Source organism: Platalea leucorodia (genome assembly GCF_965183815.1).
Source record: "Platalea leucorodia genome assembly, chromosome: 3".
Lineage (NCBI taxonomy): Eukaryota > Metazoa > Chordata > Aves > Pelecaniformes > Threskiornithidae > Platalea > Platalea leucorodia.
The window spans coordinates 26,623,604-26,649,848 of record NC_138825.1 but is presented as its reverse complement, the minus strand read 5'-3'; the positions used below and the strand labels follow the sequence as shown (position 1 = coordinate 26,649,848).

The 26,245-nt window shown below is 41.7% G+C and overlaps 1 protein-coding gene across 1 annotated transcript in view; it reads right to left on the bottom strand.

Annotated features, from left to right (window-relative positions):
• Positions 1 to 25,293, bottom strand: part of LPGAT1 (lysophosphatidylglycerol acyltransferase 1) — a 67,166-nt gene extending 41,873 nt beyond the window's left edge. The window contains exons 1-2 of the mRNA XM_082307508.1: positions 25,130 to 25,293; positions 24,435 to 24,702 (exon numbers count right to left, since the gene is read on the bottom strand). Of these exons, the coding sequence (XP_082163634.1) occupies positions 24,435 to 24,672 (238 nt within the window). The 5' untranslated portion in view covers positions 24,673 to 24,702; positions 25,130 to 25,293. The remainder of the gene's footprint in view (positions 1 to 24,434; positions 24,703 to 25,129) is intronic.
• Positions 25,294 to 26,245: the final 952 nt, after the last annotated feature.

Below are 26,245 nucleotides of genomic sequence, written 5' to 3'. Positions count from 1 at the left end.
GCTCAGCTGACAGGTAGTAAGTTATTAAATCACAGTGATTCAGCTGGACATCCTCTGGTTTCTTTTCCCTCTGTCATTTCTCCTCAGGCAATCAGGCTGTCTCTTGTGCTTAATAACGCTTTATGGTCAATTGATTGACCTGATTATCAAGGAGAAAAGAATCAAGTTTGTGCAAGTCCTTCACAGAGCATTTCTGGATCGGAAACAGAACAGCGAACCACAAAAGTGTGCAGAAAAACCACTGCCATTACCACAGCTTTTAAAAGAAGAAAAAAAGCCTCAAATATCTAGAAGTTTAAGTTCACAGTGTCCCTTTAAGCTCAGCGGGGGGAATAAATGCTTGTCTTCGATTTTCTCACCACACTGAAATTTTCAAAAGGAGCACCTTTTGCTTTAAGAAATAAATACTTGTGCTATTACATTCCTCCACTGCAGTTGGAAACATTCAAATCAAAACCTCAGCTGCATGGCAGCAGAACCAGGAACAGGCTTTGCTCCACCATAACAAGACAAAAAACAGTTCAAAGACAAATATTTGTCACTCAGGGGCCTGAAAACCAGCAAACATTCCTCCACAGCTTCCTACTATTGCCAGGGCACATTTTATAAGGATACTGGTTCTGTGTCTATAGCCTTGCAATAGTTAGATTTCTGCAAATGCAGGTTAACGTAGTGAAATAACATAAAGGAAGAAAAGAGCAGGATATCAGTTCAACATGGTAATTTGAAATCATGGTAAACTCAGCACCAAGAAAACCTGGTAATCCTGATTAGCAATGACATCTTTTATCCACAAGATTCAGACAGAAGTGGCTTAGCTGTCAGAGATACTTCATTTATGACTTAGTGTTGCAAGCAAAAATCTTCTCCAGGAAAGCATGAAGACAAGTTCACTTGCAATTGCATGCACCGCAAGACAAAGATTTATCCTTCTTTTACAACAAGAAGTCTAAGATGTACACAAGTCTCTAAAACATTAAGAAAGTATTTCATATAACAAGCTGCAAACTGAGCTTTTTATGAGCTAATCCTTGCAGAGCTTAAAGAGGAAAATAAAAGCAATAAAAGAGTTTTTTTTCCATGTTTTTACTGAACTATTACACATCTAAATGTAGCTATTGAGAGTTCTCTGAACACTTGGCTGCTTTGTAATCATGTCCTTAACATAACTGTGTGCATGTAAGCGATGCTATGAATAAATATTCAAGCACTTTAATTGCAGTATATCATTAGGCTGAGCAAATGACTCCTTGGCTAACTAACAATTCAGTAGATTTATTTTATACTTTTGAATATACCTGGCAAGAATGGCAGTCTAGTATTCTGTGCAATTGCCAAGCAATTAATATGAACTACTTCATTTTGCATACTGCATTTTAAAACTTCAAAAATGTTCTGAAATTTTTGACTGTCTCTTCCTTGTGAGTGAATAGTTTCACTACAGCGTGTGCATAAGAATCAGCATAAATTTTACAAGCATCTTAACAACTTAAGTTCTAATGAATACCTGGGGTTATTATTTCAAAATGTATTGACTTTTAACTTCTTATTTCTCCACTGAATTGGGAAAAAAAAAAAAAAAAAGCCCCCTGCCAGAAATTTCAACAGCCATTAGGAAATGGGCAGTGAAGGAACCAGAGGCAATTCTCATACTAGCAGCATCCCAATCTAAAAGCTATCATATTAGTCCCATAAATAAAAAACATGAAAAAGTGATGCTCTATGGCAAGGTCAGGGAAATTCTTTAAGTGTTCCGATCATCATTATTAAAAACCCCAAACCCATAAAATAGCTAGATAAATCACCTGCAAATTGTGACATATGTAAATGTATAATTGATTTGGATATCCACTTTATTTGCCATTTAGATTTGAGTCTACGCACAATATTCACAACTTTCTCTAGAAATTGAAGAAGGTAAGAACTTTTACTCCAGAACTTCCCACCCCTTAGTTTATTTTTCTTCTGATCACTTGTAATCACTTGCATCCACGAGGCAGGACTTCAAGAAAACCTGTTCCAAGAAGCTGCAGGCTGGCAACACGTAGAACTGAGCAGTACCACTTTTTGTCAATCACTTGGAAACCTTCAGTAACAAATAAACGGTATTATTAATGGACAGCCTCCTTTGCTTCCTCAAAAGCCACCCTGCTTTCTAAAAGAAGGAACGTTATTATTAGGTATTCAATAGTGACTGTAACTCATGACAACCAGGTTTCTATGTTTTAAACGTTCCTCCTCAAGCATTTGTGTCTGGCAAGTTGCAACCCCACTTTACTGCTATTCACAAAGGGCTCGTCAAAGCATGTTTCAGCTAGTGTAGCTATGTACAGTTGCTAAACTCATTTATCTCTTCTTTATAGATGGGATTCTTTGATAGCTGGCATTAAGAAATCCCAGAAGCGATGCCAGAGGTTAAATATGACTTAGCATGCCTAGAACATGTTAAAAAAAAAAAAAAAAAAAAAAGGATAAAGACATGCTAAAGGTGGTTTTTTCCCCCTGAACAAAAAGGTTAAAGGCATTTGTCTCTGCGAATCAGTTGCCTACGGGGGGGGGGGGGAACAAACAATGGACTAAGAAAAGCAGCATACAGTTAGTTTTTTGCATTTATTAAGGATGTATTTTAGGGTTAGAAGGTATTTAAAAACACCTGTATAAAATCAGACACATACTACTGGAAAGACAAAAATAGCTCCTCTTATCCCACCCATTCCTTCCAAAATTCATACTGCCAAAGAACCTTCATATATTGTCTCTAAGTACACACAAGACATACAGATGATCAATAAAAGTACACTCTAGAAAAGGAGGGAAAGAACCTGCATACAACATCATATCTCATTAAACACAGCTTCACTTAGTGTTATCTTTCTTTTCCTATTAAAGAATGTACCCTTACTAACACAAGTATTGTGAATTTCAATGCTATTACAATATACACATCTTAAGGTTGCAAAAAATACAGTTTCAAACAAGATTTTGATACCAAAAAAAGCATCTTTTACAGCTAACTTGATTCAGACTTTTATGATGATAATAAACTGACCTGCATTGACAAATTTTTTACTTTTATTTCCATCAAGGAAAATGTTTATCATAGAGAAGTCAGAGAAGAAGCAGCAGCTGGGGAAGACAAGCCTGCAAATAAAGGGAGACTGTTCCTACAGTACATGTTAATAAACCAAGACTGGGTTTAAGATGTCCCAGTCACCATCTTCATTTTTCTGTGACAAACCATTTTGCACACCTCTACACTTCATTGTAGGAAACACCACACATCTCCTTTTGCTTTTAATTCCATTCTTGTTAGCTTCCACCCTCTCTTTCTGCCGTTTACAGACAGATCTGCTTTGTGGAGAAGAGGACTTCAGCAGTCACAGTATTCATGCCCTAAGTCAACCCACACTCTTACTTCAATTAACTGACAGTAAGAGCTGTTAAAAACAGGAGACAATTACAGGAGATGCCCTGGCTCTTTCATCTTTCTAACCAACCCAAGAAACACATTTTTCCTAAAGCACAGCAGTTCGTTTTGGAAATAGGCCCTAGCGATGACTACTTTTGAAGACTGACTTAATTTTCCTGGAGTGCATGTTCAAGACCTCATGGGTACAGTTTGCTTGAGTTCTATAATTCACTGGCACAAGAGATGATGCTTGTGGCTGAAGAAAGGGCTCCTTTTACCCATATGTGACGGAGAATCAATAAACGTGAAACCTTAGCTCACCTTCAGTGAAACAAACTTCCACTGACTTCAATACAGGCAATATCATTTCAAGAGCTTCACCTCTTTCCAATTACGCTAGGCAAGCAGTTTATATGATAAGAAAACTTTTAAAGTTAACATTAATTCTGTCAGGATGCACAAGCTATGCTCACTACAGATATTTAAGGAATAGTTCCAATATATCTTAAGTCTTACAAGAACATATCTTTCACTAGACGTACCCTCCATATTTTTCCGGAGGTCTCCAACAGCTATTTTATGTCACTCCCACAACACTGCTTGAACTGCAAAGGCACCAAAGTTCCACAGCTCATAGTTCTGATCATCCAAACTGGAACCCCAGTTGTATACGGTGGTTACTGCTTCCAAGGAGCGGTACAAGAGACGCAGTGTTCATAGCCACACAGGCAAATATGGACTGTGAAATGTGAAGACTGCGACTGATGTCAGCTTTCATGACTATACTGGTAATGAACTGTAGCAGCCAAGAAGCAACTCCACTGCCTGTTTTGCTGTTTCTATAATTAGAAAAGCAACTGCAAGACTGAGGAATGGGATGGAGTGCTGAAATCCTTTTGAAGTACCTCGAGCTCGTGAGTCAGACTACTCGCAGAATAAGCAAGCTGTACAGCACATTCCTCCCCAGTGACGGATAAAATACATTAAGTATTAACTACCCAGAGGAACATCAATGCATTCATGAACTAATATCCTAATGCTCTAATACCTTACATACTGCAGATGTTATAATGGCCTGAAAAAAAAAAATCAGTTTGTTTGAAGCCTAGAAGAAGGAGAAGCAAAACAATGGGGCAGTCTCGCAATCTTTTCTCACCATGAAAGAATACTTTTTTACATTTTTAACACACTTAGGAAATAAAACATCAGAACAACAAGTTATTAAGGGATACTGGAAAACAAACAGTCAGGCTTGAAAGTTAAAAACAATCCTAAGAAATTTCAAAAGTATGCACAAAAAATTACCTAGTTAGAAGCACATTGTCACCAAGGTCCTAAAAAGACAGAAGAATCTGAACCAACGGTAAATATACTTCAGATTAACTGCTATCACTTCAGTTCATATTTAAAGCTGATACTCAGTACCATTTTGGTCATTCCTAGTTACATTGTGGAAAGAAACACCGTCAATCTATGTTCAAAAATTTTTATTTCCAACATCAAATAAAGACAAAGTTTACAGGACTGTCTTTAAGATGACCGTAAACCAAAAACAAGTACATAAGCTAAAGATGAACTTTTGCCTTTTGCTGGTGAAAAGCTTCTAAACACTCTGGGGATGACCAAAACGCTGTAACACTGTAAGTGACAGAAGCAAAGAAACACATTTCTTCAAAACAAGCATCGAAGAGACTCTGAATAGGAGGGTCTCAGCTAAGTTGTTACACAGAGCAAAGACAAGATTTGCAGCTTACTAAGACTGCACAATTTAACATGGCAAGAAACCTCCTTTGACAATCACAGGGCCAGAAGACCGCTTGTATGAAAAAATATCCCAAGAAATTTTGCTCCACAGATGTTCTATTGCTCCCTAGACAGATACTACAGATTTGATCATTTTAAGGAGAACCACCAAGACGTACAAGGTTTTTTACCAGTTTGCACTTTCTGTCATTCAACCTCTAGGTCAGAGACAATGATGGAAACACCACAGTCAATCCCTCAAGGCAAAGAGGTCCAACGCTTGCCTAAACAGATGCCTTTTGTCAGACAAGGCCGTGGGTCCTACATTTCAGTCTCTTTATCTACAAGGATAATTTTTACAAGAGAGAAAGGATTCTCACCACTCAAGCAAATTACTTTATATACTACATCCACAGAACACTTTTCCATTTTTTTTAAAATGCAAGAGTCAAACTATTGCAGATTCACCCATAACACTGATGTTTACTCTTAAGAAGGTAGTACAAAATCAAATTTGCCTAAGTTGATACCACAGTCTTAAAAGTCCTATTCAGTGTACTATATATTGAAACTACAGTATTTTAAGTATGGCTACAATGCAAAATACATCTTAAGCTCAAAGAAAGTTCTATCTAGAAGATAGTTTTATTAGAAACAGATGGGCTTTTCTAGAATTAAAAAGAAAAGTTACTTTGAAAACAGGGGAATTTCAGAATACACCACCATTACAATTCAAGCACGTTTCTCTTTGTAAAAGGTTAAGTACCATACAAGAGCAGTGAGAAGAGGAAAGAGTGTTTCTTTTCTCTGATCAAAAAGTGTACCAGTGCAGCTGGGTAACTAAAAAATGCTACAAATGCAGAGCTTGCTATTATTGTTACCCTTATCACCCTTTCAAGCAAAGAACAGTTGGCTGCAGCTCTGTATTTTTAATAACTTCAACGCAGCAGGTTACTACAGTACTTTACGCATACTCCTCTGCCCCATCACTACTGCTGAGCAACTAACCAAGCAGAAACAGAGCTGACAAACAGGGTCTTACACATCAAACACTGACAGACAGGAACAACTCAATAGAAGTGGCATGGCTTCCACCCACACCCTTTAAAAATTACAAGTATCTTCACAAAAATTCCCATCTGGAGCTGGAGAAGTGGTTCCTTCCCAGGTTCAAGTCAGAAAGAGTTAGAGACAGGCCTCCCCTCCACATACATCTGAAAAGACTGAGAAATAAAATGGGAGGAAAGAGGAAAAGTCATTTAGAGCACAAAAAAGGGATAAGGTACTCTGAAATTCAGTATGTCAAACCTGGGACTTGAGCTTTAAGCAGCAAAGCTGTGGGAGAGAAAATCATCACCTCCAGCAGCACAAAGGCCCCCTGGAGGCCAGTCACTAGGGGTGATACTAGGGACCAGTACTGTTTAACATCCTCATTAGCAGCCTGAACGACAGGTCAGAGTGCACCCTCTGCAAGTTTGCAGCAAGTCTGCAGACAACGCACAAGCAGGAGGAGAGGCTGACGTGCCATATGGTCGTGCTGCCATTCAGAGGGATGTGGACAGGCTGGAGAAATGAGCCAACAGGAACCTCAGGGAGTTCAACAAGGGGAAGTGCAGAGTCCTACACCTGGGGAGCGGCTTTGCAGAAAAGGCCCTGGGGTCCTGGTGGACAAGCTGACCACAAGCCAGAAATGCACGCTCATGGCAGGGCAAACGGTACCCTGGACTGCAATAGGAAAAGCATTGCCAGCAGGTGGAGGGAGGTGGTCCTTCCCCTCTGCTCAGCACTGGGGAGGCCACATCTGGAGCACTGGGTCCAGTTCTGGGCTCCTCAGTACAATATAAGATTGTACTTACCAGAGTGAGTCCAACAAACAGCCGCCAAGATGATTAAGGGACCAGAGAATCTTTCAGCCTGGAGAAGAAAAGGCTCCACGGGCAGAACCTTACTCATGTGTAACTAACTACCTGATGAGGGTGCAGGGAGAGGAGTAAAAACGACTTAGCCAGAGCCTTTCCTGCAGTATCCAGTGACAGGCTGAGAGATAATCGGCACAAATTGAAATACAGAATACCCCACTTCAACACAAGGAAAAAAAGAAAAAAAAAAAAAAAACCACAACAACAAAAAACCCCAAACATTTTTACTATAAGAGTGGTCAAACACTGGCACAGGTTGTACAGTGAGGTTGTGGAATGTCCATCCTTGGAGCTACTCAAGACCTGACTGGACATGGACCTGGGCAACCTGCTCTAACTGACCTTGCTTTGAACAGGGTGTTCAACTATATGATCCTCAGAGGTCCCTTCCAACCTAAAAACTTCTGTGATCTACAGCCTGACACCAGGAGGAAAAATGCAGTGTTAACAGAATTTTTTTCTTAGTGGATACCTTCAACTACAACAAAACCTACAATTTCATCCTGCGGCATGAAAAGAAGCAGCCTTTACAGTCACAAAGCACATGTTGCAAGTACAAACTGGCAAGGTTTTTCTGTCTTACTGCTGCAGAACTGCAGCAAAGACATAAATTTGAAGGCTAGTTCAAACCTTAATATGGAAAAAGCAGAATATAATTCACCTGGTATCATTTGACTCAGGCAAAAAAGTGGGACCAGTAACCAACACCAGAAACTTGAGGCAACGATGCCTTCCAGCCAGAATAAGCCATTGTGTTCACTGTTATAAAGTCTTGAGATCTTCATCCGAGGACAGAGGTATTCAGATCTTCATTTATATCTTTATCTGTACCTTTAGCTATATTATGAAATATTACGGCAAATTAAACTACTCTATTGAGACTGTTTTGTCTGCATGTCAAACCGAAGCATGAAAGCAGCTACATTGAAATTGAGCTACTTTTAGTTACTCAAACACCAAGACATTCAAATTACTACTTAACACACAGATATAGCTGCTGACACCTACTTAAACATAAAACTTAAAGCTTAGAGTAGTAACAAGTACACAAAAAACCCCCAACATGTAAAGCGGGAAGGCCTCAATTATTTCCCCTACTATCTTCATCTAAGATATTTCTTATTTTTCCTATTTTGGGCAAGTTGCTCTAATACTTGAGAAGCAAAAGAGAGCCACTACAACATCATGTGAGCATCTGTGCTGGTGGAAAAAAAAAAAAAAAAAAAGAAGGGGCAATCCAGCACAATCAGAGCTATCAGAAGATGGGATGATGGGGCAGCAAGCACCAGTTGCACCAGAATGAATCCTTATGGAACTGCGGTGTGCTACACTGGAAGACCTGCTGGGCAAGTCCGGTTGGCCCAACGTGCAAAGCATAACCAGCACGAGTCACCTAAGTTATCTTCAAAATTGCTATTAATTTCTTTTTAAAACAAACTTGTTAGGCATGTTGTGGTCTTTAGAGCATAGCAAGCATAGAGCTTTGTTCTTTTATAGAACATTAGAATATGTTAAAACACATGCAAACCCCTCCCCCAACTCTTCTCCTTTTCCCTGTAAGCTTAAGTACAAAAGAGAAAGATAAACTTCCTTGTTATAAAAATTTTGTAGCCATGTGCCACAGACACTACAGAATCACTATTTAGGCAGGGACAGGGTGACAGCTGTTTGATTTTTAGTGGGCTTTGGATTTGTTTGGGGAAAGCAAATTATGGAAAATATTTGCTCCCCAAGAGAGCACTCTGAAAGCACACCCTCTGTCAAGTACTGCATCGTAACAATAACCTGAGCTGTCTTTGCAGAGTCAACTGTCTGGGCAGCAGAATCTACCCAGGGGCAGTATCGCAAACTACAATACTATTACTACAGTTTCCTTTTGAGTCACTGGCAATGGTATGCATTACTAATTTGATCCTGTTGCTTGTCTTTCCAGATGTGAAATTCCCTGTGATGCCAAAGACTCATTCATAAGGTACTTCACTTCCCTCAACTGTTAAGGTGGCTCAAAAAGTACAGCTACCATATCAAACAGCCTTAAAAAGCTAATAGGTACAGGACAAAAGCAGATCTTTCCATGGGAGACAATGCCCAGAGAATACACCCACGTTCACAGCCCTAAGTAAAGGGATACTTTCCAGATTGTGTAATCGACACCAAAAAACAGTATATTCAAACCAACTGTGTGAAAAATCCCATTAGGGTAATGGTCTGTGCAAAGCAAATTGTGAAATAGCAGTCCTGTTTCCTCCAGAGAGAGGACTACCTCTTTCAAAGCAGGGGGAATGGTTGAAGCCTGCTTTGCAGCCTCAGCTGTTAACTCTGAGAATCTTGATGAAAACCAGTTGGCCTAGTGCAAGCTGACTAAAACAAACTAATAATCAACAAGCCACCGTTCAGGACCACAGCACTACCACAGTTTCCATTCAGCTGTTCGGCCACTTAGGCAGAGCTGCGTACTGCAACACCACACGACTTTCTGTGAGGAATCAAACTTTCTTCTTTGTAAGACAGAAATAGAATCTGCACTGCGTAGTCCAAAATACTATGAATACTGGGGAAACTGGACAAAGAGCCCACTGAAAAAAAATAAACCCACAAGACAGAAGCAAGCCTTCAAACAAATAATTGGGGGAAATCTGTCATTCTGTTTCAAGAAGAAAATAATACATGAGCAGAGTCTGATGGCTATAAAGAAATAAAGATAAGCATCATCTATTATCATAAATAGGTAAATAGGTGGATGTAGCCCACACTAGATTTTTTGCTTTTGCTTTCAAAGTAGACAGATTCGAGTCCTTACTACTTCTAGACAGCAATACATAAGACTTGAAGGAGCTTGTTACAAAAAGTTTAAGTATATTCTGTGATAACTGTTGAACTGCCCCAAACGAACTCCTGATAAAGTCTGCACAAAATTTTCACTGTTATGTAAGAGGGAGCAAGCTCTATTACAACAAAGTTCTGCAAAAACTGCTGTTTGGCTCTTTTTTTTTTTTTTTTTTTTAAAAAGAAAAAAAAAAGTGAGGTATTTAGAGAGCCACAGTTCTAGCCATACAGAAGATTTTGTGCCTACTTAATCTAGATTTCCAAGTCAGGCCAGTTGAAAGTATGGCTTTAAAGAGCAAGTAACTGGTGGCATATAGCAATGAATCTGCCCCGGAAGAGACGGCCATTTCCTCTCCTTTTAAGATTTGTAGATTGCAAGCTTCCTATGTAATTTCAAGGAAACCAGAGCATCTAGAAGCTTTTCAGATGTTTTTCCCAAAAAACACAGCTGCAGAAATAACATGAGATATTCAGCAATCTTACAACAAATATCCCAAGGCCATTGGAACATCATTTCTAGGGACAGCAGAACAACCCAACAGAATTTAGTTATTACCTACTGCATAAGGGACTGGAGAGGCTAGCTAGCAATGAGAAGACATGAGTTGGAAGTCTCATTTCCATTTTTAACTGCAAGTTTTAAGTTAGTGTATATTTTGGGACCATAAACTTTTCAGAGCACTATACAAGAGGCTCTTTCAGGTAAAAGACATGCAGAATGCAGAAAATTGGCACTGGATTGCACAAAGAGGGAGAGCCATTTCTCATAGGAAGCTGATAAAACACATTATTCTAGTGCACTTATATCATAGCTAGAGAGGTAACTAATCAAGGGTTTTCTGGTACCCAAGAAATTCTCTGAAGTGCCTTGAGGTTTATCAAATAGAGGAACCAGAAAACTCGCTGGAAGCGAGCAAACGTTACTTTTTCTTTAAACAAGATGTGGAACTTGCCTAAACTCCAAGTGAGAGTTTCCATTCATCTCTCCCTACATACCAAGCCTAATTAAATAGCACGGTGAAAAGGCTTGATCAGCTTCTGAGCATTCAACTGCTTAGCTCTAGAACTGTACCACCAGGACTGGGTGCAAGGGTTACAGCCAAAAGGGTACATATCAAGAAAAGCTGCCAGAGTGACTACAGGTAAGAACTAAGACTATGCTTTTCAGAAGATGTGCTAGGTTAAAAAACACCATAATTACACTACTGAGCAAGGAAACCATTTTCCCAGTGTTCAAATGCAACTGGGCTCAGAAAAACATGATTTTGCATATATCCTTTAAATAAGTCATATTGATTCCAAAAAAAACCCCAGATCTTCATCAATTTTTCCTCCTAATGGAAGCAAACTGCATGACTTTCATCACTGGCTGAAGGTTCAAGTCAAGTAAACCAACAACACTATCACTGCAAATCAAGGTTCTGAATGTAAGACCACTCCTGTATCCCAGCTCTGGTCATTATCTTCTGCTTATCTAAATCAAGTTCAGTTACCTTGCGGTTACCTCTTCATATTCTTCAGGTCTTGCCTAAGTTACTACAAAATGCTGTTGATGCTGTCTCGTTACACAGTTCATGTTTTTCTTTCAGCCCAGCTCACGATACAGTACAAATAATCACCACATAGAAGCAGTGATAACGTATTTGGAAAACCCTTTACTTTTACATTATGTTTGTTAAATGGCCTACATGGGAAAGGCAAAAGGCCGTTCTGTGCATTTATTTACTATCTCCCTACAGTGACCTCAGAACTGAGGAGCATGTCTCCACTTGAAGGACATTGGCCATCTAAACCTCTTCAACTCTGTCAACTTTGGACAGAAAAAACAGAGCTACTGAGCATCTGAATGATCATAAGAACAGAAATACATATTCAAACAGTGTATTTTGAGACTGCAGAGTAGCACAATCTAAAAATCAATATCCTCAAGCAATAAAACTGGCTACTAATCAAACAGCTACAGCATTATTCTCTCTTCCACCCATACACCTCTGCACGATCCTCCAGTTCCAGTGGGTTAGCATTGCCATATATCACAAAACAGAACCAAGTCATTGGACATTTTCAAGTTGCAGTGTGGAGGGGAAAACTTAGTAATGAAAGGCATGCAAAGAATCAAAAAATAACTGGATATAGATGCAAGGAAGCAGAAGGACAAACCTTTTAAAAGAAGCCTTGAATGTTTGCACCGTTAGGTTGTAAGAACTTTATTAAACTTCTCACCCACGCTACAAACAACAGTCTTTACGACAAAGAAGTTACAACATGAACAAGAATTGTAAAAACATTTCCCCTTGGACTTTTAGATACTATGTTCATTTTTTTCAAATAATGGATTTTATAAAGGCTAGGGGGAAAACTATGTTCAGTTACCACAAATTTAATCAAAATAATTTAATCATCAAACAGTAAACAGCTAATGACGCAGATTAACATAACAGCAAATTCCTATACTCAGTTTTATGCTTCTGTTTATGCAAGTCCCATTATTAAAACAAGAGGCCACAGTAAGTTTGAAAAGCATGCTGGGAAGCGTATGACAATAATTCTAGCCGGGAACTTAAGCTAGTACTTTTGCTGGTATGATGCAGCAAATGATTCAAGCCAACAAAGCATCTTACCATATTTAAATTTACCCCAGGTTATCCTATACCAGTTCAGCGACTCTTTAAGAATTAAGTGTGTGGCCACGTTTCAGGTTGCTAGTAAGCAGAAGTCCATCATCATAAAATCAGAAGTGATACCTTTAATGGTACTCTCAGGCTATCACAAATGAAGTAATTAGCAGGAAAACACAGCATCTCCCATTAGATTATTCTAGCTGATGTACCTCAGAGCAGCAGCAGAAAGTTTACTGTTCCTAATTTTAAAGAAAGTTTAGCTCTCTGGCATCTGTTACTATTACAAAACAAATAATCCTCTTACACCTGCTGACAACTGCAAAAAATACCTTGGATTTGTGGCTGACAGTCTTACTGGGAGTTTCAGTAGTACTTTTTACTGACATAAAATGGTAGAACTCGATACAAACAAATTTATTCAAACATTCTGAATGGCTGGCATCAATACCTGCCCTTCATCCCCAGCGCACAGACTAATATTCAATGCACCTTTCAGTGAAATACCCAGGTCCCAATTTTGAAATATGCTGCTGCAACCACAGTAATTGAGGCTTCTCTTCCTCTCTCTCTTCTTCCTCCTCAAATAAAAAAAAAATTCCACATCTTGAATCAAAAAGTTTTTCTATACATTGGGAACAAATCATAAAAATGACAGCAGACAAATGCTGGGGGAACATAAAAAGAACAGACTTCAGAGTACTTCAATTAAAAACAGTACTTCACTGCAGAGCAGTTTCTCTGGAGAGCACCCATAAAGGGGTTGAACAACAGAGCTGTGAAAGAGACTGTGGAAATGGACTTCTCTGTTTCAAACACAGCAAGTGTGCCACAAATGCAAAAAGATATTATGAATCTCAAAATTCCACTTTACAATTAAATGATTAATGTGAATACTCCGGAGTCTGTGGGTAGCAATAGGCACTGTAAGCACTTTACATGTAACTTGTCACGATCTGTGGCTACAAGTGCTTTGGCTTACTCATGAAGCACTTGCAAAAAGTGGTACAAATCACTCTTTCCTCAGACAAAAAGAAAACTAGGCATAAATAAATTTATTCAGGCTACAAAAGCCTAGCACTCCTACAGAGTAAGAGCTTTGGTCAATACACTTCAAACATCGAATTCTACCTGTCCAACTAAATCCTCTGTACTTTACTCAAAGAAACCTGCCCCAAAGCAAACCCAGTGAGTGATCAGACACTCAGATTTACCACATTGTTTTTGCAAAGTATCAGGAAAGGGTGGTAATAGGACTGGAAAAGGAAGGAGCAGGCTGCCTGCTACGGTTCTTTCTTCACCACAGCAACCACCCAAATAACCCTCAGCCTTCCTACAGTGACGCACGGTGACACCACTCGTGGTTACATGAATTCAGCTCTGCATTTTAGCTTTTAAAGTTTAGTAGGCAGTTAAAACATTCGCAAAGAATGTAAGCAATAAGGGAGGGGTGTGGCGTGTGCACGTTTCAGTATTTTCTCCCTCTGAAATAGATGAGGGACGAAAGTGCTTCTCCAGCCTGTAAAAATCTTGTCAAACTCCAGAAGCCCAAGGTAGGCGTCAAATGATCTTTAAACACATCCAAGACAATAGAATTACCTGGGCAAAGGCCTTGCTGTTGTCACATTCCCTTCCTACATTATTAGGTTAAAAGACTGAAGTATTAGGCTTGATGATACAAATAGAAGAGTTTCAAATAGAAAAAAAATATTAATCTGTTTGTTTCATGTAATCCACCATATGCAAGAGGCTTAACAGACATTTATACTAACCGTACCTGCATCCGAAAGCATTTTTACAAATGTAAACTGAACTTCATAGGTCCTTCATGTCCTATTAGTGTATACACAAGCTACGGTTATATTTATTTCCAAGTAAAGCTGTTGCTAGGAGGAACAACAGCTGAATTTTATGCCCGAGACAAGCACAGGAAATAGAAATTTCACGAACACACGAAAGAAGAATGCATTTGAAAATGAAACTGGCAGTTACCAGAGTTGGAGTTTTGCCAGGCCATCTATATATATTTATGCATATCAAAATAGAACGGGTTCAGGTACAAAACTCAGGAGGCCACATTTCTAATGTAAAGCCTTCACAGTGGTACAGAACCCTTCTTGACAGACTCTCATGCTGCTTACCACCCACACTGTTGCTCTCTCCCAGGTCTCCCCAAATACACTCAAATACACCTCAAGCCTCGTGTTTCTACATGTCCCTGGGTCAGATTCATAACCGACTTTTTCTTTGGCTCTGCCCTGCCTATAGTAATCTTAGTATCACTGCTCTTTCTTGAGAGTTTCAGTCAGGTTGATGCCCTTCCAATCCTCCTTTTTGGAGGCTACGCCAACTCCTGTTTTATATACAGAGTAGAAAGTCTTAAAAACACAATACTTTAAGTTCTTTCACCACCTTATCCTTTTTCTTAATATTAAGACTAAACAATTATCTGCATATGCCTTTTGGATCTGAAAGGCTATGATAAGCAAGGTGGACTAAACATCTAAAGGAGGATGCTGCTTCATACACTGTCTGCCACTGCCAGATTAACACACTGCTCCAGAAGCAGCAGAAGTAACAAAGCCTGGTTTCCCAAAAACTTGTTGTCTAACCTTCTTCTCCTCAACGGGCTGGACAAGATATGCCAGCATTGTGGCAAACCCAAAACCATTGATACACTGGTTGGACATGCAGCAGATGTCAAACAAGACATACGATGGCCAAATCTGCCTGCGCTACCTTCAGCTGAGGCACTAACCTGGGTCTGTCTCTCCTCTGCTCAGCTGCCAATTTTGACAAAAACTCATGAGAACACCATTATGTACGAAATCTGAACCATCTGGTCAATTACAGACAGATTTGCAAGGAGACAAATCAGAAGTGTGGGAGGAGTGGAAGAATAGCTGTTAAACAAGTAGCTTAATCCCATCAGGAAACTATGCTTAGAAGAGTCACATTTACCTACGTAGATAATAAAACACCCAAGTCACCAAAACAGCATTCAATGGCCCACCCTAAACACAACATTCAAACATAACTGATGCTTAAATTAACCAAAACCACATATTCTTAATATTAATGGGTTTTTTTCCCCAGATCTGGCAAGCAGAGACACTACAGACTTTCACGGAAACTGTACATGCTTTTAACTTTCGGATGCTAGAAAACAAATGAAAGTAAATTTAAAAACCTCAGACAAAATCCTCCTTTTTGCCACCAAAAAAACACACCCACAAGCACTCATGCCATTATCCTTGTGAATCAACTTTCCAGAACCCACGTCCTCCCAAACAGCAGCAATGCTGGCCCTTGCTCTTAGAACACCATTTCTATTCTTAGTTCTACCTAAATGAGAAGCAGTAATAAAGCTATTAATCTTTCCTCTCCACCTTCCTTCAAATTACAAAACTGAGATGAATCTCTAAGCTAGTTTAAACTATTAGACTCCTTAAATAGGGACAATTCCTTACCTTTTAGAACTATAACATTTAAACAAGAAGTTTTCAGATTGTGTTGTATGACTCAAAAGAAGTAACAGCATTGACACTATCCTGCAAAGCCAGTATTTGTGAAAAGACATAATGAAAGTATTTACGAAAAAAACAAAGAAACAAAAATCCCAGGCACTGCTGTCTTATTAAATGTTAAAAACTAATTTTGTACCTTCCAATGACAAGACCCTTCTTCTTTACACAGAAGCAGAGAGATTGCATCTCTCCTACTCTATTCTGCCCAAGAAACAGAATCACTGAGTTGTTCAATTCAGTTCTGATTCAAGTTCAGCTGTGAATGAAATTGTTCTGATTTGATTTCAGCTTGCACTAATGAAGCTGTTGACCCTCTTAGAGCCCCTTCTTAACTCTTCAATATCTTTAAAACAGCTGAGACAAAACCAGCAAAGTGTGAAGCTGAACCACTGATATTTTTAAGATTATTCTCCATCTTGTTCTTTACATATTTTATAACAGAATGTATAGTTGTGCACTGAGCCAAAACTTCCCCTAAGGTCTCCACCATGATACTAATCTCCTTCTTAAACTGCTGCTTTACTTAAATGTTTATTACTTTGGACTGTTCAACCCTGAACAACTTCTGCATTTTGTTGGCTATTCATACAGCCTAAGTACTTCTGAAGTTCTTTAGAATTGTCTCTGTAGCTGACGAACAGTACACATACAAAACTTCAGAGGGACCCCACTGCTAAGCTTTCACCAAAGTGAACACTGGTCTTTTTATTCCTTTATCAATCAGTTTTCAGTTTATGATAACCCATTGTTCTCGCCCTACGCTTAGTTTTCTTCTCTAAAGGAACTTTGCAGAAGGCACTTTTCCAGTCTAAACAACATTAACCGGTTAACAAAATAGTAAGAAAAGGTGAAGAAGTCTACTTCAGGGACATTTTATTCACATACTAGAGGCCCTATCCTACACAGGACTGCTCTCTTGAATTGGGGCCATAAGCAGTAGTTCAACAAATACATTAAGGCTGGTACTGTCACCAAAAGATGCAGTTCCTTCCTCTTGCCCTTTGCTATTTGTACCCACCCTCTTCTTTCACCACACCCGCAAAATGAACTGGGTTAGGGACTGTGTTTTCTAAGTCACCCAGCAAAAAAGGGGGTGGGTAGTTTTAGTGGGGATCAGGGCCATCATCCAGATCACCGCACAACCATTAAAATATTTGGCCAATAAAACTGAAGCAGCATTGGTACAATGAGTCTGAAAGGCTGGGACTGGCTTTCTCCAGTGGCACTCCCTGCTTGAAATGCTTGTGGGGGGAGAGAAAAAAAATAAAAAAAATACAGCCTCATATGCAGAATCCCTCAGTGGTGTCATGGAACATTTTTAGGAATGCAAACATGTTAGCCTTATTTATTTCAGTAACTGCATATACAAATGGCTGGACTATTATCTCAACTGTGGTGACTGCAATAGCAGTGCAATTACATGCCTACGCAATCCCACATTTGACATGTCATCTTAAGCATTAGAGTTTATATTCCACTGTAATAAACGCGAGCAGATTACATATCTTGGAGCTGTATTTTGGCTCAGATCACGCTGGAAAGTTACACCACTAAGCTTATATTCCATAAAGGATCTACTAACTACCCTGTCTAATTAAGGTTGCACAACTCTTCCATTTTTAAGATCCTGTTTTCAGCGGCTTAAAACCTTGCCAAACTAACCTTTGGCAAGACTTCTCTGTCCCTCACACCACCCGACAGAGAAAGGGAAAGTGATATATTCTGTTAATCTGTTAGAGTTTCATTCTAAAAAAGTAATTTTCCAGAACAAAATGACAGAGAAAATAGGTTTTATCCACATTAAACATCCAATTTTTTCTCCAGTTTTCTTGAAAAGCTCTAAAATTTCTATGCTTTAGAACAGTTACACTAAATGAGAATGAGAAATTGCATCTCTGACAAAAAGGCATCATCTCTGACATGTTCCAATACACATGCAATCATACTGTCAAAGTGGAAAAAAAATTCCTCGCTCCATACACTCTGCAAAGAATTTGTGCACAAAGGATTTAACTCCCTAAGATTTTGCTTCTCCAAATCAGAGCTGGACAGAAGTTTTCCCGTAACGATTTCACATGGTTCCTAAAATCCTACCTGATGGTAGAACAAAGAACAAGAACAAGAAAAAGCACAGAGAACAGACACACATCTCTCAGGTATTCTTAGTCATATCCTTTCAGGCACTCAACCAGCAACGAAGGGAGAAGATGACTAGCGTGAATAGATATGCTAAAAACAAAGGCCCAGAAGAACTAGGAGGGATGAAAACACCTCCTAAAAACAGCAAACTCGGCCATAAGCAGGAATAGAACCCAGAATTCCCAAAACTTTGTCTTCCTTCAGCTGTTAGCACATAAGCTAATTCAGAAGCATGCCACAGCCATTCCTGGACTTAAAAGTAAATGACACCTTTCTGTATAGGTATTCCTCAATAATTCCATCTTTACTGTCCTTAGGCAGATGTGACAGATTTGGTATGCTTGCAATAGTTTTTGTATTATCCAGAGTAGGTGAAACAGGAGCAGAGACTAACCCACTCTAAAAAAAAAAAAAAAAAAAAAAAAAAAAAAAAGACGTAAATAGCAACAAACAACAAAAATATCACTAGCAAAAAAACCAACAGTGTGTGCTTTTACTCTAAGTTTTGTGCCATAAGGCAGTAGCTTTCTAAAAATAAAATTCAGAGAGCATTTCAATACCTAATCTTTTGGAATGATCCTTTATAGTTAAATGATACAATAGGAAAATGAAAGATAAGCTTTACTGCTTTTGACACGTTGCTGACACTAGATGAACTACAAAGAAGTATGGTGAAGGCTGTAACTGATGTTCCAAAAAGGAGAGATGGGAATTTCCTGGTGTGATTTTTGCATATTATTAAAATAGGACAAGGGTCACTGTATAGCACTCTTTACAGACACATCATTTGCACAGAGTTGACAGTAAGTTCACTGTACTCCTTACCTCCTCTTACAAAGGCACAACGAGCCTTTGCTCTGAGGCCACAGTAGAAACAGCTCCAATGTCCCCAACTCATTCAACTCTGACCTTTTCTTATCAAGACAGCTCACAAATTACACACAAACTTCCTCTTACAAACAGCAAAAGAAACTCAAAGATCCCTGCCTGATCTCAGTGTAACCTACACATAAAACATACACATCAGAGAAAGCTGCATTTAAGCCAGAGATTACCTAGCAACGCAACACACAGCCATAGCATAAACTAAAAGTTTCTGTATGGTATGTTGCTATCCAGATCCACTGAGTCACATCAAGTATTTTTGCACATTCAAAGAAAACACAAAAGAACAATTTTGTTTCTCCATTTCACACACTGCCAGACCTCAAAATCACAAGCTGTTTCCCCCACGCCCCTCCCTACCCAGTCCTCAGAGCAGCGACCAGTCCCGAAAACAAAATATTTCCAGTTAAAAATCACACTGCAGGAACACAGGAGGGTAGAAAACAATGGCAGGGTTAGAGGCATAGATAGGTCTCCTGAAGTAACACCTCCTGCCTTATGTGGGGCAAAAATATTACTTTCTCTCATCTGCTGTTCTTCAGCTTCTGCTGCACTTCCTGCCCGAGGAGAGGGGCTGACTTGTCATGAGAAGCAGCACAGACAGCGCACGCTATCTGCAAGGAGGAAGTGTTGTCACAGCAACTCCACCTGTATCTTTTACAGTTCTGGAAGACAAAAATATTTGCATTCTTAGAAGATTAGAGGAGTTGAGGGTGTTGACTGATGAAATGGAAACAAAGAAGATTTTGAATAAGAGAAAAAAAAGTATGACTGCTGAAAAAATTATAGTGTGGTCACTACTTAATCATACATACAAATCAGCCAATAGATTTTAAATCATTTGAGGGGAGAGGACGGGGGGGGGACAACTGAAAATCCAAATCTCGATTTTACTCTACTTGGCTGAATAATGAAGAAGTAGGAAAGGGAAATTCTCCTCACTTGACAAAACCTGACAATTCTTACAGATGCTCTTTAAATGTCACCTTCCCAGCTGGCACAGAACAGTAACAGGCAATACCATAGGATTAGTTCACTTTTTATTAAGCACTGCATCATTATACCAGTAAGCACACTCACAAAGACTTTTCTGTGTGTGGTAACAGAGGTGTATTACTCTTGCTTTCATCAGCCCACAGCCCACCAACCCGTCCAATATTATTGCAAGACTGTGTGTGTTGGCAAGAGGCTGAAACAGAAGGTTTTGTCGAGTTGTCCTTCACTGCTGGAGTATGAAATACTCCAGGCACAACTCTTCATGGAAACCCCCTCCCAAGACACACACAACCCTGCTGACCACACGCAACGCTTCTCTGGTGCTCTGACAGGCAGAAGAGCGCTGAGGGTTGCTGCAGACAGAGGACACTCACCCTCCGCCAGCTTCTCCCCGTCCCCAGCCAGAGGTACAGGCTGGGCACACATCACCGCTCCCTACAGTGGGACAGAGCTGTGCGGAGCAGAGTGAAGCACAAGATTAGCATCAGGAGTATCAGGACTGCATTGCTAACCGATTGCTCTGCTGTCCTAGAGACTTCTAATTGCAATACCGCAATAACACTATCACAGGCTAATGCTAACTTCTGCATTTAGACAGCAGGAGAAGACAACAAAACAGTTTGTCTAAGTGTATTTAAGCAAAGCAAGCTTTTCTCTAGCAGTCCTATTTTTAGCAATTTGATTAGATACAGGGATATTAAACTTTAGCCTTCAACACTTACTTGCCCAAAGAAGTTCAAATCTAGAAGATGGTCGCTTTAAAACTAGTTTTGTATGTGAACAGGAGGTCATCAGAAATTCACCACCACAGATATGCTCCATCTCCCTCCCATTACATCTACAGCACTATTTAGTGGTTTCTGGTTTACTTGTATATTAAATGACAAATTATAGTATAGAGGAAAAAAGGTACTTGCCAACAAAGGATCAAGCACTCTCAAGTTTGCTTTTTTTAGAATGCATCTTCCAACAAATGCAGGAAAATATTTAGGAGTGTTATTCAAAGGTGCCTTTCAAATCACACTAATATGCAGATTCCGAGTGTCCTAACTGAACAGCTCCTACAACGAGAGCAATACATTTATATAAAAAGCCTTAAAAAAAGAAAAAGGGTTAGAAGAGTTATAAGAAAGCCTTTCTGAAAGCATATAAAAATAAAATAACATTGCTAGACTATCTGAATGTTCTTCATAAAAAACTCAGTTTTCATAAGAAACACTACAGAGTTCAAGAGAACAACATAGATATTTTATCATACTCTGCCCTCTAAAAATCAAAGGCAACCAATTATACCCAAGTTCTCTCTCATACTTGCATCTTAAGAAGAAAAAGATTACGGAAAGGAGAGCGACCTTTACAATTTCTCTTCCCGTTCCTTTCTTAATTTTGCTTGTCCAGTTATACACTACCTCTTTACATAACATCAAGTGCATTTGCAAACAGAAACACCCACGTTTATCAAAAAAGCACAGATTAGAGCTGCCCATATAGACACAGATCATGTAATTTCTGTAACAAATCCTCTAGGATCCTAGCACGAAAACACAGGTTTATGTGGGGGTGGGGAGGAGAAGGGCAGACCTAGTTCATGGGTTTTCCTCAGCTCTTCCCGCTTTATTCGATAAAATATACCAACAATTACGCAACAGCAGCAAAGCCCAGAAGGAAAACCTAGCACTCACCATATTTTCTTCATTTGGTGTTGAGCTCTCTTCTACACATTACATACAAACTTACAAGGGGGAAAAAAAGAGTCTGCCTTGATTCTACTTTGCAGGCTGAGTTTAAGTCCCTAATTACAAATGGTTTCTGTCACTTCTCACCCAACTGATGACCCAAGCTCAGAAGGGGAAAAAGTAAATAAATTAAACAACTGAAACACACCTTCAATGCAACTGAAGGAGAACGCTACCTCCAATTAAAAGACAAGTAAACTTATTTAGCTGGTTCCCCCTCAATCAAGAAGAAAAACAACAGAAAACCAACTCACCAACTGCTCTGCTACTCAAAAGAAAAGAAAAATCCTTAATCTTCTCAATGAACCCATACATACCTACTATCTTGTATTTACTTTTACAAAGATAGAACATATTGAGACCTATGCTTGACTTAGGTTTTGGAACTGAAAACAGAAGAATTCTGGAGCAATGTCTCTTTCAGATGCACCACGGCAAGTCTTAGACACCAACTCTAATAAAGTAGTATTTCGGTTCTGAATTAGTTATATAAAAAGAGGGGAACTAGCAGCAGTCTTTTATTAATCTATCGGTCAGACACATAAATTACTCTGTCCACGTATGTTGAAGCCAGAAAGATACGCTTTCCAGGTTTGTTCTGCATGTGGTGGTGAGCACGGATGAGGGTAAAGAAAGAACGGACAAAGAAATAAGGTATTCTTGCTATTTTGTAGTTTTCAGTATAAAACATGTTACCGTCTTCAAACAAAATATATTTAAACTGAGACTTCATACAAGCGTTTGCTTAAAATCCTCCCCAAAACAAAAGCCATGCTTTATAGTGAAAAGCTAAAAGAAGGGCCTCCTTACCCATACACCATCCCAGAGAACACTTCTGTGTAGCTGTTTGTAAATGATACTTCAAACACACATACTAAGACATTTCAAGACTGCAAAACAAATTATTTCAAATTGTCAAGATACATCAGCAACACCAATCAACAGATGCTTCAGGGAGACTCTAGGATATGCAGATCATGCTAAGACCACTTTCCAAGCAATAGGCAAAAGAAACCACACAGTTCTGCAGTCAGCAGTAAAACTATCCCAAGGAAACTGCTTTCAAAAATTGACAACCATATCGTCCTGGGACAATGGCTTGAATTTTAACTAACACGTTCAATATACACAGCGAATCCCCGTGGTCATATGCTGTATGACTTTAACATTACCATTATGCTCATAAACTTTTCCCATTTCCAATTAATAATACACACGACACCTTTAAAGTCAATCCTTCCTTCTGGAAGGCCTGTGTGCTTTAAGGCATAAAGCAGGCTTTTAAAAATGCACCTGCCACTGCAAATACTATGTGGACTTCTTTTAATGAGCAAATACAAACATATGAACAGATTTTTAAAACAGCGTATCTGGAAAAGCTTTAGCTGTACCAGGCAAGGCAATTGAAGCAGTGCAACGTTGCGACAGTTGTAGCCCGATAGACCAGAATCTAGCTTGCTGCTGCCACCATCTCCTTAAGAAGAACTAGAAGCTCACCTAGAGTATCCACAGAAACTCTGTGCATCTCGGAAAGGCACACGACAGGGTACCAAAAAGCACATTGTCACAGAGGCTTCAGCTCTTGTAGCCTAACAAAAAGAGCGCTCCATCTGGGTCAACACTGACTTTCTGACTAATCGGGAGTCTGACCAGACTCCAGAGCTGTGTGCTGCCATTCCTTTTTTTCCTTGTTTACATGGACAAGACCTGCAGATGCAGCCTGGGCAGAAGAGAGGGAAAGAATTTTAGGAGGGCTGTTCATATTTTGCACTCAGTAGATTCATTTCCTCCCCTTTCCAAGGTCCAAGGACATACAAAGAATTGATGGCTGCTTTCTTGCACAAAGTGCAGTAGCCAGAATGAAAATCAGTGCATTCGAGGACAAGACTAGAGCCTTCCTTAATATTTCAGTTCAGTCCATCACCTTGATGAGCCTATGAATACTAACAAGGAAAAATAAGTTAATTAATAACTGCAAAGCAAGCATGCAGAGGGGAAAAACCCTACGGATTCTGTAATTAGCTCTGCTAACAGTAAATGAAGAGCCACACAGTCGAGAAACATCGCGTATCACTATTTGTATGAAAGAGGTTCCCTCTGTTTCCTTCCATTCTGAAGCAGCAGAAAAGACAGTCACTGTTACAAGGAATAGAAGACCTACTCTTCTGATGTGAGCTTTGTGTCAAACTTCTTAGCCTTGTGTCCTGACAGTTTTAAGCGGAGATGATTTAGAGACGCACAGACTTAATAAAGAAAAGTTTGGCTCTATCAGCTACGTGCACAGTACAAATCAACTTTCTTTTGAGGAGATGTACCTTTTGCACGTAACACTAAAACAAAGTGATGAAGATACTTAGGAAAAATCATATTTCCGATTATACTAAGAAAAAATACTGATTAAGAAAGTCTTACTTAACACATAAGTTTGTACCTATAATTTAAAAAAGTGTTTCAGTACACTCGGCATCTCAAACCAGGAATACAAAGCATCCGTATAAGACACCTGAAAGAAAAACATCCCACATATCCACTATATGTACATATTCCCCTACATGTCCCCATACTAAAACGTCTGTGGTTTAACACTTATTTACACCTTTATTTTTGTACATTTCAAATTAATAAGATGTTCTTACCTGTATATCCTGCCCACCAGCCCCAGGAAGCCACCATAGCTAAAAGCCACTTGAACAGTACTCCTTCGATATACCAGAAGCTTTTGCTATCCAACATTCGGAGAGGCTGCAGCATAATTAAATACAAGACGTAGGACGGAATAGCAACCAGGTTATTGGCGACCATAAAAGCGAACCTGAGGAGTGCTTTCAGGCAGGTATAGCCCACCCGCTGGGCCTGCTCTAGAGTCACGGCCATTCTCCTCACAGCCGAGGGCGCGGGACCGTCCTACGGGGAGAGGAGAAACAAGGCACAGGTAGCGCTTTCCCGGCGGGGCGAGGCGGGGTGCCTGCCCGCCGGCCCCGGACCCAGCCCGCTCCTGCCTCCGCCGCCCGTCAGCGGGGGAGCAAGCCACCCCCGCTCCGGGGGGGCGGGAAGGAAGCGGCGCGACCCTCCAGCCGGCGCCGCAGCGGCGGCGGCCGCCTCCCCTCACCGCTCCTCAGCGGACTCCGGGGGACCCCAGCCCGCCGCTCCCCGGAGGGGAACACACGCGCAGTCCCAGCCGGCCTCCGCCTTCCCCCCCCGAAAAAGGTCGCGGGCGCTAACGCGGCTGCCGGCGCCCTCTCCCCCCCGCCCCGGAGCGGCTGACAGGAGCCGGGGCCCGCGGGCGGCGCTGAGGGGAGCGGGCGGCGGCGGGCCCGGCCGCGGGACTCACCTCCGGCAGAGCGGCGGAGCGGCGGCGGAAACGGCGGCGGGGCTGGGGGAGCTGGGCCCGGCGGTGGCGGCGGCAGTCCCGGCTGGCGGCTGGCGGCGGCTCATGGACCCAGAGGCGGCTGGCCCGGCCGCGGCAGCGCTACGCGCCCTGCGGCTCCCTGCGGAGAGAGGAGGGCGGGCGGCGTGAGCGCGGGGGCCGGCGGGCGGGGAGGCGGGAGCGCCGGGCCGGGCGGGCGGGCGGGCAGGCGCAGACCACGGGTTCACCTCGGTTCTCCCGCGCCGGCGGCCGGGCCGGGCCGGGCCGGGCCTGCCACCCCTTCCCCTCCCTTCCCCTTCCCCTCCCCTTCCCGCTCGGCTCAGCACGGCGCGCCGCGGGCGGGACCGCGCCGAGCCCCGGCCCCGCAAGGACAGGCGGCTGCCGCGGGCGGGGGGAAGACCCTGCACCTGTTGGGGGCGGGGGCCGGCCCGTACCTCGGCGCCGCCGCCGCCTCCGTCCCCGCCGCGGGCAGCGCGGGCCGCCGGGGGTTCATGCCGGCCGCTGGGGCCGCGCTCCCCGCCCCCGCCGGCTGCGTGCCCGCCGTGACCGCCCGCTGGCTCCCCGGCTGCCGAGCAGCGGGGCTGGCGCCGCAGCGAGCGCCGCCCCCCGCCGAAGAGCGCGGGCGGCGGCGCCCCCCGCCCCCTCGCCCACACGCACGCTCGGCAGCGCGGAGCGGGCCCCGCCGCCCGCGGGAGCGCCCCCCCAGCCCGCCCGCGGGGTAACCCCGCTCGGCGGAGGGGGCAGAAGCAGGGGCTGCCCCTGCGGCGGCCCCCCGGGGCTTCTGCTCCCGGCCCCGAGCCCGGCGGGGCCGGACCGGGACGGCCGGGGAGGAGCACGGCCCGGCCCCGCGCTCCCCCTTGGCGACCTACTGCTTCAGTCGCCCTTGGCAGCTGTTTTCGGGGAAAACGCGAAAACGGGTTCTGCTTTTCCACGGGGAAAGTGGAAGAGGGGACACTGTCACAGGTCCCCTCAGCACCGCCAGAAAGAGGCTTCGGGCCCGGACAGCAACAACACGTGTTGTTGCCTTGCTGTAATCCTACGTCCCTTTCGCATGCTTTTTATAGGCCAACTTTGCCAGCT